Source organism: Candoia aspera, chromosome 2 (assembly GCF_035149785.1).
Source record: "Candoia aspera isolate rCanAsp1 chromosome 2, rCanAsp1.hap2, whole genome shotgun sequence".
NCBI classification, from domain to species: domain Eukaryota; kingdom Metazoa; phylum Chordata; class Lepidosauria; order Squamata; family Boidae; genus Candoia; species Candoia aspera.
In genome coordinates this window covers 45,131,243-45,145,422 of record NC_086154.1, presented here as the reverse complement: position 1 = coordinate 45,145,422, position 14,180 = coordinate 45,131,243, and the positions used below count along the sequence as shown (strand labels likewise).

Below are 14,180 nucleotides of genomic sequence, written 5' to 3'. Positions count from 1 at the left end.
GATGCATGGGTTACACGCTTTCTGAAGACTCGGCTTGCCAGCTGGGGTTCTTCTGAACCCAGCTGTGAACATATCTCAGCAGGGGCCAGGAATGCTTTTGCCTTTGCTGGTGTGCTACATAGGCCCATTAATGGAAACAACTGTTCTGATCATAGGGACACATGCTTTTGTCACTACCTTGCTTGGAATGGTTTAACATGTTTTGAATAAGCTGACTTTGGATAGTGTTTAGACACTTCAGCTGACCCAGAATGTTTGCGGCCAAGTCAGTCTAGCAATCAGGAGTGATTATAGAAATCACACAATCCCTTTGTCAAAATCATTCCACTGCTCCTGGTCTGTTAAAATGCATGACTCAGAATCCTGGTTCTAATATACATCCCCATACTATTTGGGATCCAGTAATTTGAGAAGCCAACTTTTCTAGGTCGTATGACTGACCAGAGAGGTCCTCCTCTTGTTATCGTCCCACTGGAGGAACATTTGAGGGAAACATGTGATAAGAGGTCTGGTGACTTTCTGAAACATCTTTTCATAGTTTGAAACTACCAGCTAAGGGGACTCAAGCTAATTCCCTCTCTGCTATCATTCCTGGCAGACAAAAAGTTTTTATTTAGTCTGGCCTGCAAGTGTATTTGACTTTTGAGTTCAGTCTGTTATATTAATATATTTTATGATGTTTTAATTATGTTCTTGCCTGAATTTTATTTTAATCTCATCAATTGTAACTTACTTTGAATTGTAAGTTGCTTTCTAAACTCTGACTAAACAAACTTAGAAGCAGCAGTCAAGGACTTTGGCCTCATTTTGGTGACTGCAGTGCAAACACATAATGAGTCTTGTAAGTTCATGCTAATATTGTGGCCCTCAGACATATCCTGCCCTAATTTAGATACCAGTTAATGTATTACTGTACTGTATACATGAAGCAGCAACAGATTACAGTACTTTATGTCGTTACCACAGATGTAAATAAAAGCAACATTGATGGAGATGTAAATAAAAGCAACATTGATGGAGAAATCAAGAGAGAAAAGAGTCAATATGTTTCTGACTAAGCTTTTGGAATGTGCAGCATATAAACAAAGTAAGTAAGTAATTTTTCTATTTTGGAAATGCCTTCACTTCCTTCCTGGGGTTGGGAAGCTTTAGTAAAACTATTTAATAGTGCACTGTTGCTTACTAATAAGACTTCTGATGAACACTCAAAACATAGGAGAATTGGCCAAGAAAAGGAATAGAAGACTGTAATAGCTCTGAGGTTGTCACCCGCAAACCACTGATTTTAGAGTCACTGAAATCCTATGGACATTTATTAGAGCTATGTTTAAAGACTACAATTATCCCAAGAATAACACATAATTTACAGATTGAAGGAATGATCTCATGAAGGATGTCCTTCAAAGGAGATATTCCAGATGTGAAAGGATGGGCAGTAAAGTTGGCTGCAGAATGGAGAAACCAATAACAAATAGCAGCACTTTCTATAATCTTCAGTAATTCATCAAGACACTTAATTTTCCTAAAGTGCCCTCTTTTCCAGAGGAAAAATATTTTAAGGTAACTGGAAAACAGAGGCCCTTCACATACATTTGAGTTATGCCAATCTGAGATGGATGCCACATCCCTGGGTCACCATGATGCTCTTCAGCAACTACATTCTGGTGCACAGTCAATGCTGCAGAGAGCATTGTGGTTCTTGTTGTGGAGTTGTGAGGCAGGTGGTTTTCCAAGGGGGAAACTCTCACTCTGTCTGTCTCCCAGCTCCTTGGATCACTCCTGTCCCGAAGGCAAGGCACTCTTGTGCCTTGTTCCCATTATTCATCTTGCTCATTGGATTTATGAGGCAGCACTGCTGCTCTAATGCACTAGGATCCTATTTTTCCCCCTCACTAAAAAACAAATGCGGCAACAAGAAGAACAGAGTTCTGGCTGGAGGATCAATTATTGTTACCTTCCCTTGGATAGCTAGTGGGACACTGGTTAATTTCTCAGCAGCAGTGGGAAAATTTGGTGGGAAGGCAGAAACACTAGCTTGTAGAAGTACCCGCGTTGGGCACAACAGTAATCAGAATCAGTACAATAAGTGTTTAAATGATGTGAAATTCAGATGACATTCAAGACAGCAGGAACCACTGCTGCAGAAAAGATGGGTATGAAGTTGAAAGTGTTTGTGACCAAATCATCTAATCTAACCTGACACTTGTTAGTGCAAGACAATTTACCTTCCAGGGATGTCCACTGAGGGTATGTCAAAAAAGCCAAAATGACAGCCTCATGATCAAAGCCCTGCCCCTTTTTCTACATGCATTTCTGGGACCAAGCTTTGATTCCACAGCTGTGGCCGCCATCTTGACTTTTTGACCACCTCTTCCTGCCTGCCTTTTCCTTCTGTTAGGAAAGGTGTCTATCAATAATGCCGTCTATAACTCAAACACCTACCACTGTAATATTAATGCCAAACACCTGAAACTGCTTGATTTTTTTAAAGAAAGCAACAAACACAAATATGCTGATGAATTAGGAAAGGAAGGACAATAGTTGGTTCTATTGTTGATGCTGTGACCATGAAAATGCAAAACTGTGGGCTGATTGTTCCATGTTGTTTGCTGTTTGATGGGAAAAGCCTTCCTTGGAGAATTGTGGACTAATGTTTACAGAAGTAGGACTACATTGCTCTTAAATGGCTATAAATGTTGTCCTATTTCTGAAAGCCTGAATGCCGTCCTGTTTCATGAGAAAACTAACATCCAGTCCTTGTTCATACACATATGCAAAGAAAGCTGTTATTTGCAGTATGATGATAAAGAACAACAATGTAGTGATTACAATATAGAATTAACATTGGGGATATCCAGCTCCAACCCGCACTTAGCTATAAAGGTTATTGAATGACTTTGGCCATACTTTCAGTCTAACCTACGTATTACATAGATTTGTTCTGATGATAAAATGGGGGCGGGGAGGAAGGAGGGAGGAAAACATCCATAATGCTATGAGCTCCCTGGAGGAAAAGTGGAATATAAATGTAGATAATAAATAAATGTGACCTCAGATAATATGCATACGGAAGAACTTATATCAAGGTCAAAATTGTTTGACCATAATTGCTATATGATTATAAACACCTATTTGTAAAAATGTATGTGATTTTGAACTTCCTCTGCAAACTGACATAAACTTGAGATATTCCAAGTTATTATTATATAGGTCCAGTGGAGGTCCACATAAAGCTAAGATTTTTGTTAAAATAATGAAAAGTGCATTGTGATGTCATGACACAAGGTTTGCCTTTTATGCGCTTGCATGCAGCATCCTGATACAAATACAAAAGATGCAGAGTTTGTATTGCAACCTTGTGATGCATGTTTTGTCATTTGCTCCCCCCATGAACACCCATGGACCACGGCTTGCTCAGACTGTTTATGGTGCTGGAATCAGAAATAGGAAAAAAATAATTAAAATTGATTGGGATGCAGTGTATGTTAGGAGAGTGATATTTGGGGTGACTCTTCAAGCACATTGCAAACATAGCAACATTCTCTTTGGATTTCTCCAGACCTGCTCCACGAAATCCCCCACAGACATAGAGTTTCCCTTCCACAGCACCAGCACAGGTAGAGTTGCTTCTTAGGGAAAGAAGAGGGTAAGGCGTTGGAGGCCCGTCTCGCCAGTAATTCCCCTCAGCGTTATAGATCTCCACAGCATCAAGACATTGCCGTGCCTGTCCTCTGTCACGATCAAGGCAGCCAATTCCACCTGTGGAGGGAGAGAGAAAGATTCCAAGGAGAATAAAAATGGTTCATCAGAGTGGATCTTCTCACTTTCTGGCAGCTAGGTTATCCTTTCTGTCCAACCCCACAATTTCAGTGTCTTTCTCCCTTGCAAAAAGGAACAATCCAACGTTCTATGAGGAAAAACGATCTCGTATATTGGAAAAAAATCCCCTTCCCCTTAGAAAAACATGCTAAATGTGTTCCAAAGCAGAAGACTCTCTAAAGAATTCAAGACGAATGAATAAATGAACTAGAGCCACAAAATGATGGAAAATAAAATGGGAAAAATTGAGAAATCTTTGTCTCTCTGAATGTTTATTTCTGGGAAATACAGACTCTGAAGAATACATTTATCTACTACATTCAAAGAATCATATTCCTCCTCATTGTCGTCATAAAAGCAAGGCATGTGCTATCTCCCTCATTTTCCCAGATACGGAATACTGTGGTTTAATCTTGTAAAATATGGTATCTGCAGAACAGAAGTGAATTGGAAGATGTGAGTCTTGTGCCACAGAAAAAAAGCAATTTTGCTACAACGTATGCATGCACACACACACACATACAGAAAGAACTCGTATTTCAATATTGTTAATTAAACAAAAGAACAATAATAGAAATCATTGCCTGTCTGCCAAAAACAAACCTCCTACAATGCTTTGGCAATTGCGGCTAAAGCAAGAAGTATCTTTAGAAAATGGCAGAAATAATTTATTAGGATGTACTTATAGCACTCATCCAAATTGCTCACATAGTAGCTCAGAACTGCATCCCAAGAGAACAAGGGGAAAGAGCCTTAATGGTTATGCATTTGTAAACTCTCCTGAAATCAACAGGTGGACCTAGACGGCTATGCTATGTACTTGGGTCATATATAATTTCCCACTATTCTATGGAAGAATTTCATGACTGGGTGCTTTGAAATAACATGCATGTACACCAAATGTCCAGGATTAATATGAAGGTTTTTGCATTTTTCCCTAGAAAACTTGCACATAGCCCTTCCCAGAGAGAGAGAGTTTATTTGCAAGAATATATCCCTCTGCACAAATGAGCATATACCCTAGTCCTGTTTTTTTACAGCACCACCATTCCAGTGCCTAGATGGAAGAATGGGTGCTCACATTCATTTCAATGGATGAGCTAACTCATGTCTTCTTCTGTTGGAAAGAGCAGAGAAAAGTTGCTTGTTCAGAAACTTAATATGTACCCTTGAAAAACAGAGGTGTATGTATAGGAATATCCTCAGCTGTAATAGTTTCAGCTAGCCTACCAAAGACTATTTACATATTTGCTGTTGGGGCACAGACCTCATCCCCCATACCAAAAGACACACAGTGTTGAGTTAGGATGGGAGGAAACAAAAACAAGCCATTAATGGAATGTTTGCACAAAGCTGCATTCATGTGAAATGGGAATTATCTGTCCGAGTGTCTGGTCTGGTAATAAAATGCTTGATGAAACATTATTTGGATTTGAACATAAAACTTCTCCATCTGTAGAATTCTCATTTTGATGGAAGCCATGTGTAAAACTTGCTACTGGGTCACCCAGAAATGCACAAGAAATGAAATTTCTAATAAACATTTTGTAAATGTTTATGCAATCAAATCAAATAAGGAGAAATGTTTGTGTATTGTAACCAGAAGCAGCAGCAAAATTTTTAACTGATTCTATTACTTTGGGACAGTCTCAGGCTCTGATCCTTCAAACAATTCCCCAGAACTGGCGTCTACAGATTACAATGGTGTTTAATTTGAGGTAAGTATCTACATGGAATCTAAATGTTATAAATACTGTTCAGTTTGGGTGATGTCTTCATTCCTGTGGTTAGATTAACATGGCCACTGTCACAAAGTGGCTGCTGTATTAGATATGGGAAGTTATGAAAAAACCATTTTCCAAATGGTAAAATGTTGAAGTTGCTCCTTGCCACGCATCTTAAGCCCCCCGCCCCCAATTCACCCAACCACCCCAGTTACTTTTATCTTGTTTTTCTGGGCAGTTGGACAGATATCTAAAGAAACCCCTGGATTGTAGTCCCCCACAATTTTTGGGCCCCACAGCTATTTTTGAAAAGTTTGTTTTTTTCTTTTACAGTATGCTAGTTTTTTATTAATTAAAAATATCTACTATTTTTCTTAAAAAGAAAAGTAGTGGTATAACAGGTAAAATAGGGAGTCTGGCAGATTCTAGAGCAGTGTTTCTCAACCTCAGCAACTTTAAGATGTGTAGACGTCAACTCTCAGAATTCCCTAGCCAGCATTATTTGGGAGTTGAAGTCCACACATCTTAAAGTTGCTGAGGTTGAGAAACACTGCTCTAGAAGTTCCCCAAGCACTTTGATGTTTAAAGGTGCCATGCTGGAAACTCCAGTTTTAAGCTATGCAGTTTGAAGGAACAACAGATACATTCATGCCATGATGTGCCCCACAGCCATCCCTAACTTTGGTCTTTCCAGACATTCTCAACTTGTAGTTCACTTGTTGGCTGGGAATTCTGGGAGCTATACTTTCAATGCATGTGCAAGTCCTTTTATATCCTACTGATTTTAGTGGGAAAGTTAGGACTCAAATAAAGCACTGTGTTATCAAATTTTTAAAATCTATTTTACTATATGACATTCATATTTTGGTTTCACTAGCTTACCCCCGTGTCTCTCAGACTTATGATAAACCTAAGCACTGATCCAAGTCTGCCCACCTAGTTATTTAAATCAGATTTGTAGACCAGGTGCAGATGGCTCTCTCTGTGTTGGTAAAAACTCTTCTTGGTGCCCACCAGGCTTTTGGCTTGCCCATTTTTAAAAAATGTTTCCATTATTTATAAATAAATATAAATAAGTAAATATATACATGAATGTGTGTGTATACTGTATATATTTACTTATATTTATTTACTTATTTATGTAGTACTGTATATGGAAGAATCCGCAGTAGTGAGCAAGGGTTTCTATATTCCTATGTCAGTCTTGATTTGGGTTAAAGGCCTTTCAGGTAGAAGTTCTTCCTAACCCAAGATCTTTTTTTGTGGGAGACACCTTTGTAAACAAGGGGGGCAAAGTTCTACACTAAGCATTTATACGCATAGCTGAACTACTGACCTACAGCCTTTCCCCTGCTAATGCAAGCAATTCAACCATGGTTCAGAATGCATATTTCTGAATTCTCTGTGCATGGCCTGAGATAGAGAAAGTTGTGTCATTTGACAACCCCACACTAAATCTGACATAACAATATTTCTGAATTGTTTCAACAATTCAGTAAATGCTAATTGGTATCCTCATTATAATTCTCTTGACAAAAGGAAACTCTACCAATTATAAGTGAACTGAGAGCCCTGAGCTGTGTGTCTTGACTGGTTTAGCATCCCAGAGGTATCTTAGATAAACTCACATTGTGCTACCAACATTGCATTGTTTGGAGCAGAATGTCTCATAGGGCATCCAATTTCTCATAGGTACCTACATATCTTCCCAGCACAGAAACAGATCTGAAGCTTTTCCCTTCCAAAGCTTTACTGATTCATTCTTTCTGCATGCCCATGACAGATTTCAAAGATGTGTTCCTGGATTTTGATCCAGCAACAGGTAAGGCATCATAGCTCATATCTTTACCTACTTTTGCACAATTATTTATGTGTTACCCTTGTTTCAACTTTGTTTCAAGATTTGTCTTTTGAGGATGGGGGGAAAAATGCCCATATGAGTATCAGAACAGCACTTTTCTTTGCAGTACAAGCCACATCAAGACTGAGATCTAGAGCTCCACAAATTCCACTTGCCTTCCCTGTCATGGTGTCCCTTCCCAATTTTAATCTGCATTTATTTGTTTATCTGGGAAACATTCCGCAATCCAAAGCAATTCCAGTTATTTATTTAAAATGCATCTGTATTAAACATGGGCCACTTACCATTTTCCCCCCCAAAAGGAATTAGTAAGCTTGCAGGGGATGGGGGAGGACAGTGGAAAATGGAGAATGACAGCAGGTTAGGAGTGATGGGAAAACGATGATGGGAAAAAGAGAAGGGAGAGAAATGGGCATCAGGGTGCAAGAGAGAGAGATAAATGAAGTCCAAGCACTTGTGGATGAAAAAATGCTCTATATTGTATGTGAGAGAAAGAAAAACATGGAGAGTGATCTTGACAGTGATAGAACAAGAAAGAGGAAAGATTGGGAGGTGTGATTCTGAGAGAATGGCTAAGGAAATTATATGGCAAATTAATAGACTTTTAACTTGACTGGGCTGCTTTCTGCAACATGGGTGTTTTGTTGAAGCAAACATCAGGATTCCCATGACTAGCTTTATGCTCTCAGGTTCAGATTCTACCCTTATTGTCTTTTCATGTTTTTGTGTTCTCAGGCTTAGGTCCTGCCTCTTTCTGGTACTTGGTTGCTTGTGCAAGTTACTTGGTGGGTGAAATTACTGTTCTCCCACAGAAGTACATTTTATGATTAGTCACATCCACACAGCAGCCATTTTCTCACAGGCCATGCTACCTATTAGGACAATGCACACTAAGTTAATGGAACTCTTAAATCATCTGCATCTTTTTTCAGGCTTATGAGGAAATGTGAAAAAAGATGTGTGTACTTTAATGAGGTGCCATGTTTATGCGAGGTTCTATGGTATACTATTCATAACACCTAAAAACAATCAAATGTGTCTATGGGCCTAGAAAATGTGGAAATATACCACTGAACAGTCTGATTTCATAACTTGTTCAGGATCAGATTGTAAAACTGTGTTTGACATTTTCTCTTCTATGAACTAAGTAGGCAATTCATAATCTTTAAATCATGCTGAATATCACCCAGAAATTCCTGCATCTATATCACTAGATAAACATTACATAAAGAGCCAGCCAAGGGCTGATAATGATCAACGGTCAGTTTTAAATGTTAATTGACAGACAAGTTCTCAGTTGGCTTCAGCAAAGACAGATAATCAACAGGTCCTCAAATGTGTTTATACTTAGCAAATCACACATTTTGGGTGAGAACAAAGCAGAAGCTTATTCATCATTGGTTGGAAAAAATCACAAGCTGAAATATTACAAACTGAAAGAGGTCTAGCAAATAAATAGTGTCCACACTGTAGATTCAGAGAAAATGAGGACTCACTTTTCAGAAGCAATAAAACAAGGAGCTGCATATGATGCAATCTTATTTGCTTTTAGTAGGAACCTTTGTACATTTACAATTAAAAACAGATTTATTCTTTAATTAAGTTTAACAGCATATAGTGGTCCTCATACAAATATTCCCATTTATTTATCTATGCTGTATCCATCCTCCTGAGAAGCTTATATAATGGCAAAGTAACTATTTTCTTATGTATCTTTGTTTTTTAATTGCATCGATTTGTGCTGGAACTGCCTCTTCAATGCAATGTTTTCTTTTTAAAAATTAATTTTATTAAGAATTATAAATAAAAGGAATAAAAGCCAATACAAACTACAAAAAACAAACATAAAAATACGAAGAAAAGAAAAAAGTGTGAAGAAAAAAAAAAGAAAAGAAAAAGAAAGAAGTAACTTCCCCCTTCATCCCAGCAAGTAAAGACAATTTTAATAGCTTATCACCATCTCTAAGTACAACATAATCTCTCTTTACCCCATAGCTCATCTCTTAAGTAAAAAAAACCACCCCAAATCCTTTGTTAATTGTTCTTTGTCAGCAAAAGTCCAGTAAGTGCAACCAGATATAAGTATTTTCCTTTTTTAGCCCTGATCCAATAGGCCAACCTTGTAATCCTTCCCTGAGTCTTTAAAAAATATTCTTTAACTCCTTCAAAAAGAATCCCAAAGCTAGTTTACTGTTCATCTGTGTTTGAAAGCAAAAATCTTTCAGAACTTTAACAGATTTCTTTTGTATATCCAGTAAGTAATCCTTTTGCTTGTCACTTCTAATAAATTCCTTTTGTATATCCAGTTAAAAAAAATTATCCAAGTCAGTTTCCTGGTTCAATATTTGTACATCTCCCTTAGGAAACAAGTCATCCACTGGTTCCATTTGGGTGCCTGTATCTTTCTCCATATCTTTCTCATTACTTGTTACATTTGAGTCCCCCTTCAAAGTAATTTCATAATCATCCATTACTACTTGTTTTGTTCTGTAACTTCATTACAACCTGCTCTGTCCATCTTATTAAGAAGTTTATCTATCTTATTAAGCAGCTTGGCAGAAAAATATTTAAAAAATTATGTTACAGATTTCTGTTCCATTTTTAAAAATTCTCTAGCTCCCTCTAATGTCCAAGCTTCAAGGTCTCCTTATCATAAAGAGACCAAACAGTCACCATTTGAATAACCATTTTTGGGGGTGGCTCGCACCCTAGAGTCCCTCCCACCAGCTTGGATTTTATACCTTCTTGGATTTTATATTTATTTATTGTATTTTATAACATATTCTAGAGGTGACGGACTCGTCCCTGGGGGAGCTGGGGATGTTGACGACCGACAGGAAGCTCTGGCGTGGGCTGGTCCATGAAGTCACGAAGAGTCGGAAGCGACTAAACGAATAAACAACAAATTTTATAATAATTGTGATGTCGCTGCTTTTATGAGATTTTAATGTTTATGTTTGGAGCTTGATTTTATTGTAAACCGCCCAGAGTCCCTCTTTTGGAGGAGATGAGCAGTAATTAAATTTGAATAATAAATAAATAAATAAATTTTCCCACTAGGAAATTTCTTCTAATTAATTCAAAGCTGTAATTCCAAATCCCACTGGACCCTTAATCCGTTGATAACTTTCCAAAATCCATATTCTAAGCACCCTTTTGCTACATGGTCCAAAAAAATCATATATTTCCAAAACTTAAAATCAATTTTACTCCATTGTCCTCTGAGGAGAATGGAACTCACCCACTGAATACAGTAAAACCTTGCTGATCTGAAGGATCTTAATCTCTCCAATACACACACACACACACAAAATTAATCCCCCCAAAGTGATTAAGATGTGGGGCTTGGTCAAGCTTAGAAAGCTGCCTTGCGAGTGTGAGCTTGATGAAATCATGTCTCCCAGCCACCCAATTTATAAGCCGACTGCAAAATGGCAGTTTCTGCAGTCTGCTCATAAGGAGCAGCTGTCCAGAGTCACACAGATAATTTTAACTATCTCTTCTTCCAGAGAGATTTTGTTGGTCTGGATCCAGCATCCAGCTGTGATTCTCCTCGCAAACACTGTCCCGCTAACCAGCAGAACATCAGCTTACCATGGCACTCACAGAAAGTCTCTTTCAATGCAGTGTTTTCTGTTTTTTAATAGCTTTCTCAGAACTCTACTACTGCAGTGAATTCTAAGAATTTGCAATATTGTTAAAATGAGATGGGTAGTAAGTACATATTTATGAAATCAAATTATGGGTAATCGGATGTTTATTTTGATGATAGTATTCGTTAACATTGAGAGTGGGTCTTCTGGGTAAGGACCTATGGTGGGTTAGTCGTCCCTGCAAGAGAGCAACTAATGGCAGAAGGATATAGTTATCAATGTTTTTCCCATTTACAGTTATCAGAAAGATTCAAAATGGGTTAAAAGACTTATGGTATGGAGCAAGTAAGAGAGAATTTGAAGTACAATTGTGTACCGAAGATGAATATGTAAGTGCTAAAACATATAAACCTTTGTTGAAATTTGAAACAGAGGAAGTTCAAGTTAAAGAATGTATGATAAAGTGGGATAATAATTTTGGTTATAATATGCAGATGGATCAATAGGAAATAACTGCTGTGAAGAATATTAGAAGCCACTTCTTTATATCTTTATATCTTTTTAAATCTTTTTTTCTTATTGCACTTTTAGCTTTTTCTTTTATTTCTCTCTTTCCTTTTTTTGTTTTCTCTGCTCTATTTTAGTTTGTATTCTTATTGCTGTTAAATTTTTCAATAAAAATTATTTTAAAAAGAGAAGGTGGGACATTTATGTCCCAAAAAGCTATAGAAAAGACTTGCTACTAACTTGGTGAGCTGATATCCTCAGAGCTATAGTCAAACACAGAAATATATAAGAAATATATAAGGATATGACCGACTAACAGTCTGCATGCCATATTCCAGTTTCTCCAGTTTAAACCATTGATTGTTTTGTGTTATGGACTGATTTGGGGTATAGTTGTTGTTTATTTGTTCAGTTGCTTCTGACTCTTCATGACTTCATGGACCAGCCCATGCCAGAGCTTCCTGTCGGTCGTCAACACCCCCAGCTCCCCCAGGGATGAGTCCGTCACCTCTAGAATATCATCCATCCATCATGCCCTTGGTCGGCCCCTCTTCCTTTTGCCTTCCACTCTCCCTAGCATCAGCATCTTCTCCAGGGTGTCCTGTCTTCTCATTATGTGGCCAAAGTACTTCAGCTTTGCCTTTAATATCATTCCCTCAAGTGAGCAGTCTGGCTTTATTTCCTGGAGTGTGGACTGGTTTGATCTTCTTGCAGTCCAAGGCACTCTCAAAATTTTCCTCCAACACCACAGTTCCAAAGCATCTATCTTCCTTCTCCCAGCCTTCCTTATGGTCCAGCTCTCACAGCCATATGTTACTACTGGGAATACCATTGCTTTAACTATGCAGACCTTTGTTGTCAGTGTGATGTCTCTGCTCTTAACTATTTTATCAAGATTTGTCATTGCTCTTCTCCCAAGGATTAAACGTCTTCTGATTTCCTGACTGCAGTCAGCATCTGCAGTAATCTTCACACCTAGAAATACAAAGTCTTTCACTGCTTCTACATTTTCTCCCTCTGATTGCCAGTTATCAATCAAGCTGGTTGCCATAATCTTGGTTTTTTTAAGGTTTAACTGCAAGCCAGCTTTTGCACTTTCTTCTTTCACCTTCATCATAAGGCTCCTTAGTTCCTGGTATCATCTGCATATCTGAGATTGTTAATGTTTCTTCCAGTGATTTTAACTCCAGCCTTGGATTCCTCAAGCCCAGGACGTTGCATGATGTGTTCTGCATACAAGTTGAATAGGTAGGGTGAGAGTATACAGCCCTGCTGTACTCCTTTCCCAATCTTAAACCAGTCTGTAGTTCCGTGGTCTGTTCTTACTGTTGCTACTTGATCATTACACAGATTCTTCAGGGGTATAGTTATTAATCATCAATGTGTAACATTTCAAGCAAAGTTAGAAACCTTCTATATCCATGAAAGGTCATGTGATTATGAAATTGGTTTGTCTTTAAGAAGAGTCCATCTTCTTCTATGCCAATTTGTTGATCATCATGAACAAGCCACTTGCTTGTATTTACTCCTTTTCACGAGCTATTTTTGAAACTTACACAAAATGTAATTTGGTTTTATTAATAAAGTTTAGCAATCACACAAACACACACCTGGACTATAATCCTGGTCTATCAGCAATGGCACTTGACTCCCTTAAGAATTGACAGATGCAATACATCATCCAAGAGATCAGATTTGTGCTTTTGGGTCCATGTAGACAAGCACATATGCACACACATATACATACAGAGGTCCAAATATGACCTCAGTACTCTTTTAGCCATTTTGTTTTTTACTTCCATGTGTGAGAGGAGCTTGATACAATAGGGTGTTGGCATGCTAGGAGTTAGGAGAACCAGACTCAAATTTGTGCAGTGCCATGACACTCATGTGAGCTACCCACTGCTTTTCTTATTACATAACAGGGCTATTTTGACAATAACATGTGGGATAGGTTGAAAATGCCATTAAGTGCTGTACTACAGGGCTCCATTCTAGGCCATGTAGTGTTCAACAAATTTATAAATGTCTTGGATGTCAATTTTGCAGATGACACAATGATAAGGGGAGTAGCAAACAACTTGGAGGATAATATCAAATTGAGGAGGATCTTGACAAGCTGGAATGATGGCAGAAACCAACAAAATGAATTTGAACAAAGACTAATGCATTTGAGTAGGAAAAATCAAAGACATTGATATAGGATGGAAGAACATACTGGGTAGCAGTACATGGAAAAGGGGTCTGGGTGTCTTGGTGGATCACAAGCTGAACGTGAACCAAGCAAATGCAATCCTAGGCTGCATCAGTAGAAATATAGTTTCAAGATCAAGAGAAGTCAACATTCCTCTATATTCTGTGGCCACACATAGGAAACTATATCCATTTCTGGACGCTGCAATTTAGAAAAGACACTGACAAACTGGAGGATGTCCAGAAAACAGCAACCAAGCTAATAAGGGGCCAGGAGGGGGGAAAAAAAACTTAGGAGGAATGTTTGAATGATTAGCCCAGAGAAAGGAAGGTTGTGAGGAGACATGATAGCTGTCTTCAAGTATCTGAATGGCTTTTGTGTAGAAGAGGGAATAGAATTGTTAAGATTTGTTATAAAAGAGAATAGGTATAAATTATAAAGAAAGTAGATTTTGGTAGAACATTGAGTAGACATTTTCTAAC

General features: G+C 38.1%; 1 protein-coding gene across 1 annotated transcript in view; it reads right to left on the bottom strand.

The window, feature by feature from the left end:
- KBTBD12 (kelch repeat and BTB domain containing 12) overlaps positions 1 to 14,180 on the bottom strand; it is a 93,464-nt gene that overhangs the window by 20,178 nt on the left and 59,106 nt on the right. Inside the window, exon 5 of the mRNA XM_063291703.1 lies at positions 3,562 to 3,759. Coding sequence (XP_063147773.1) covers positions 3,562 to 3,759 — 198 coding nt within the window. The remainder of the gene's footprint in view (positions 1 to 3,561; positions 3,760 to 14,180) is intronic.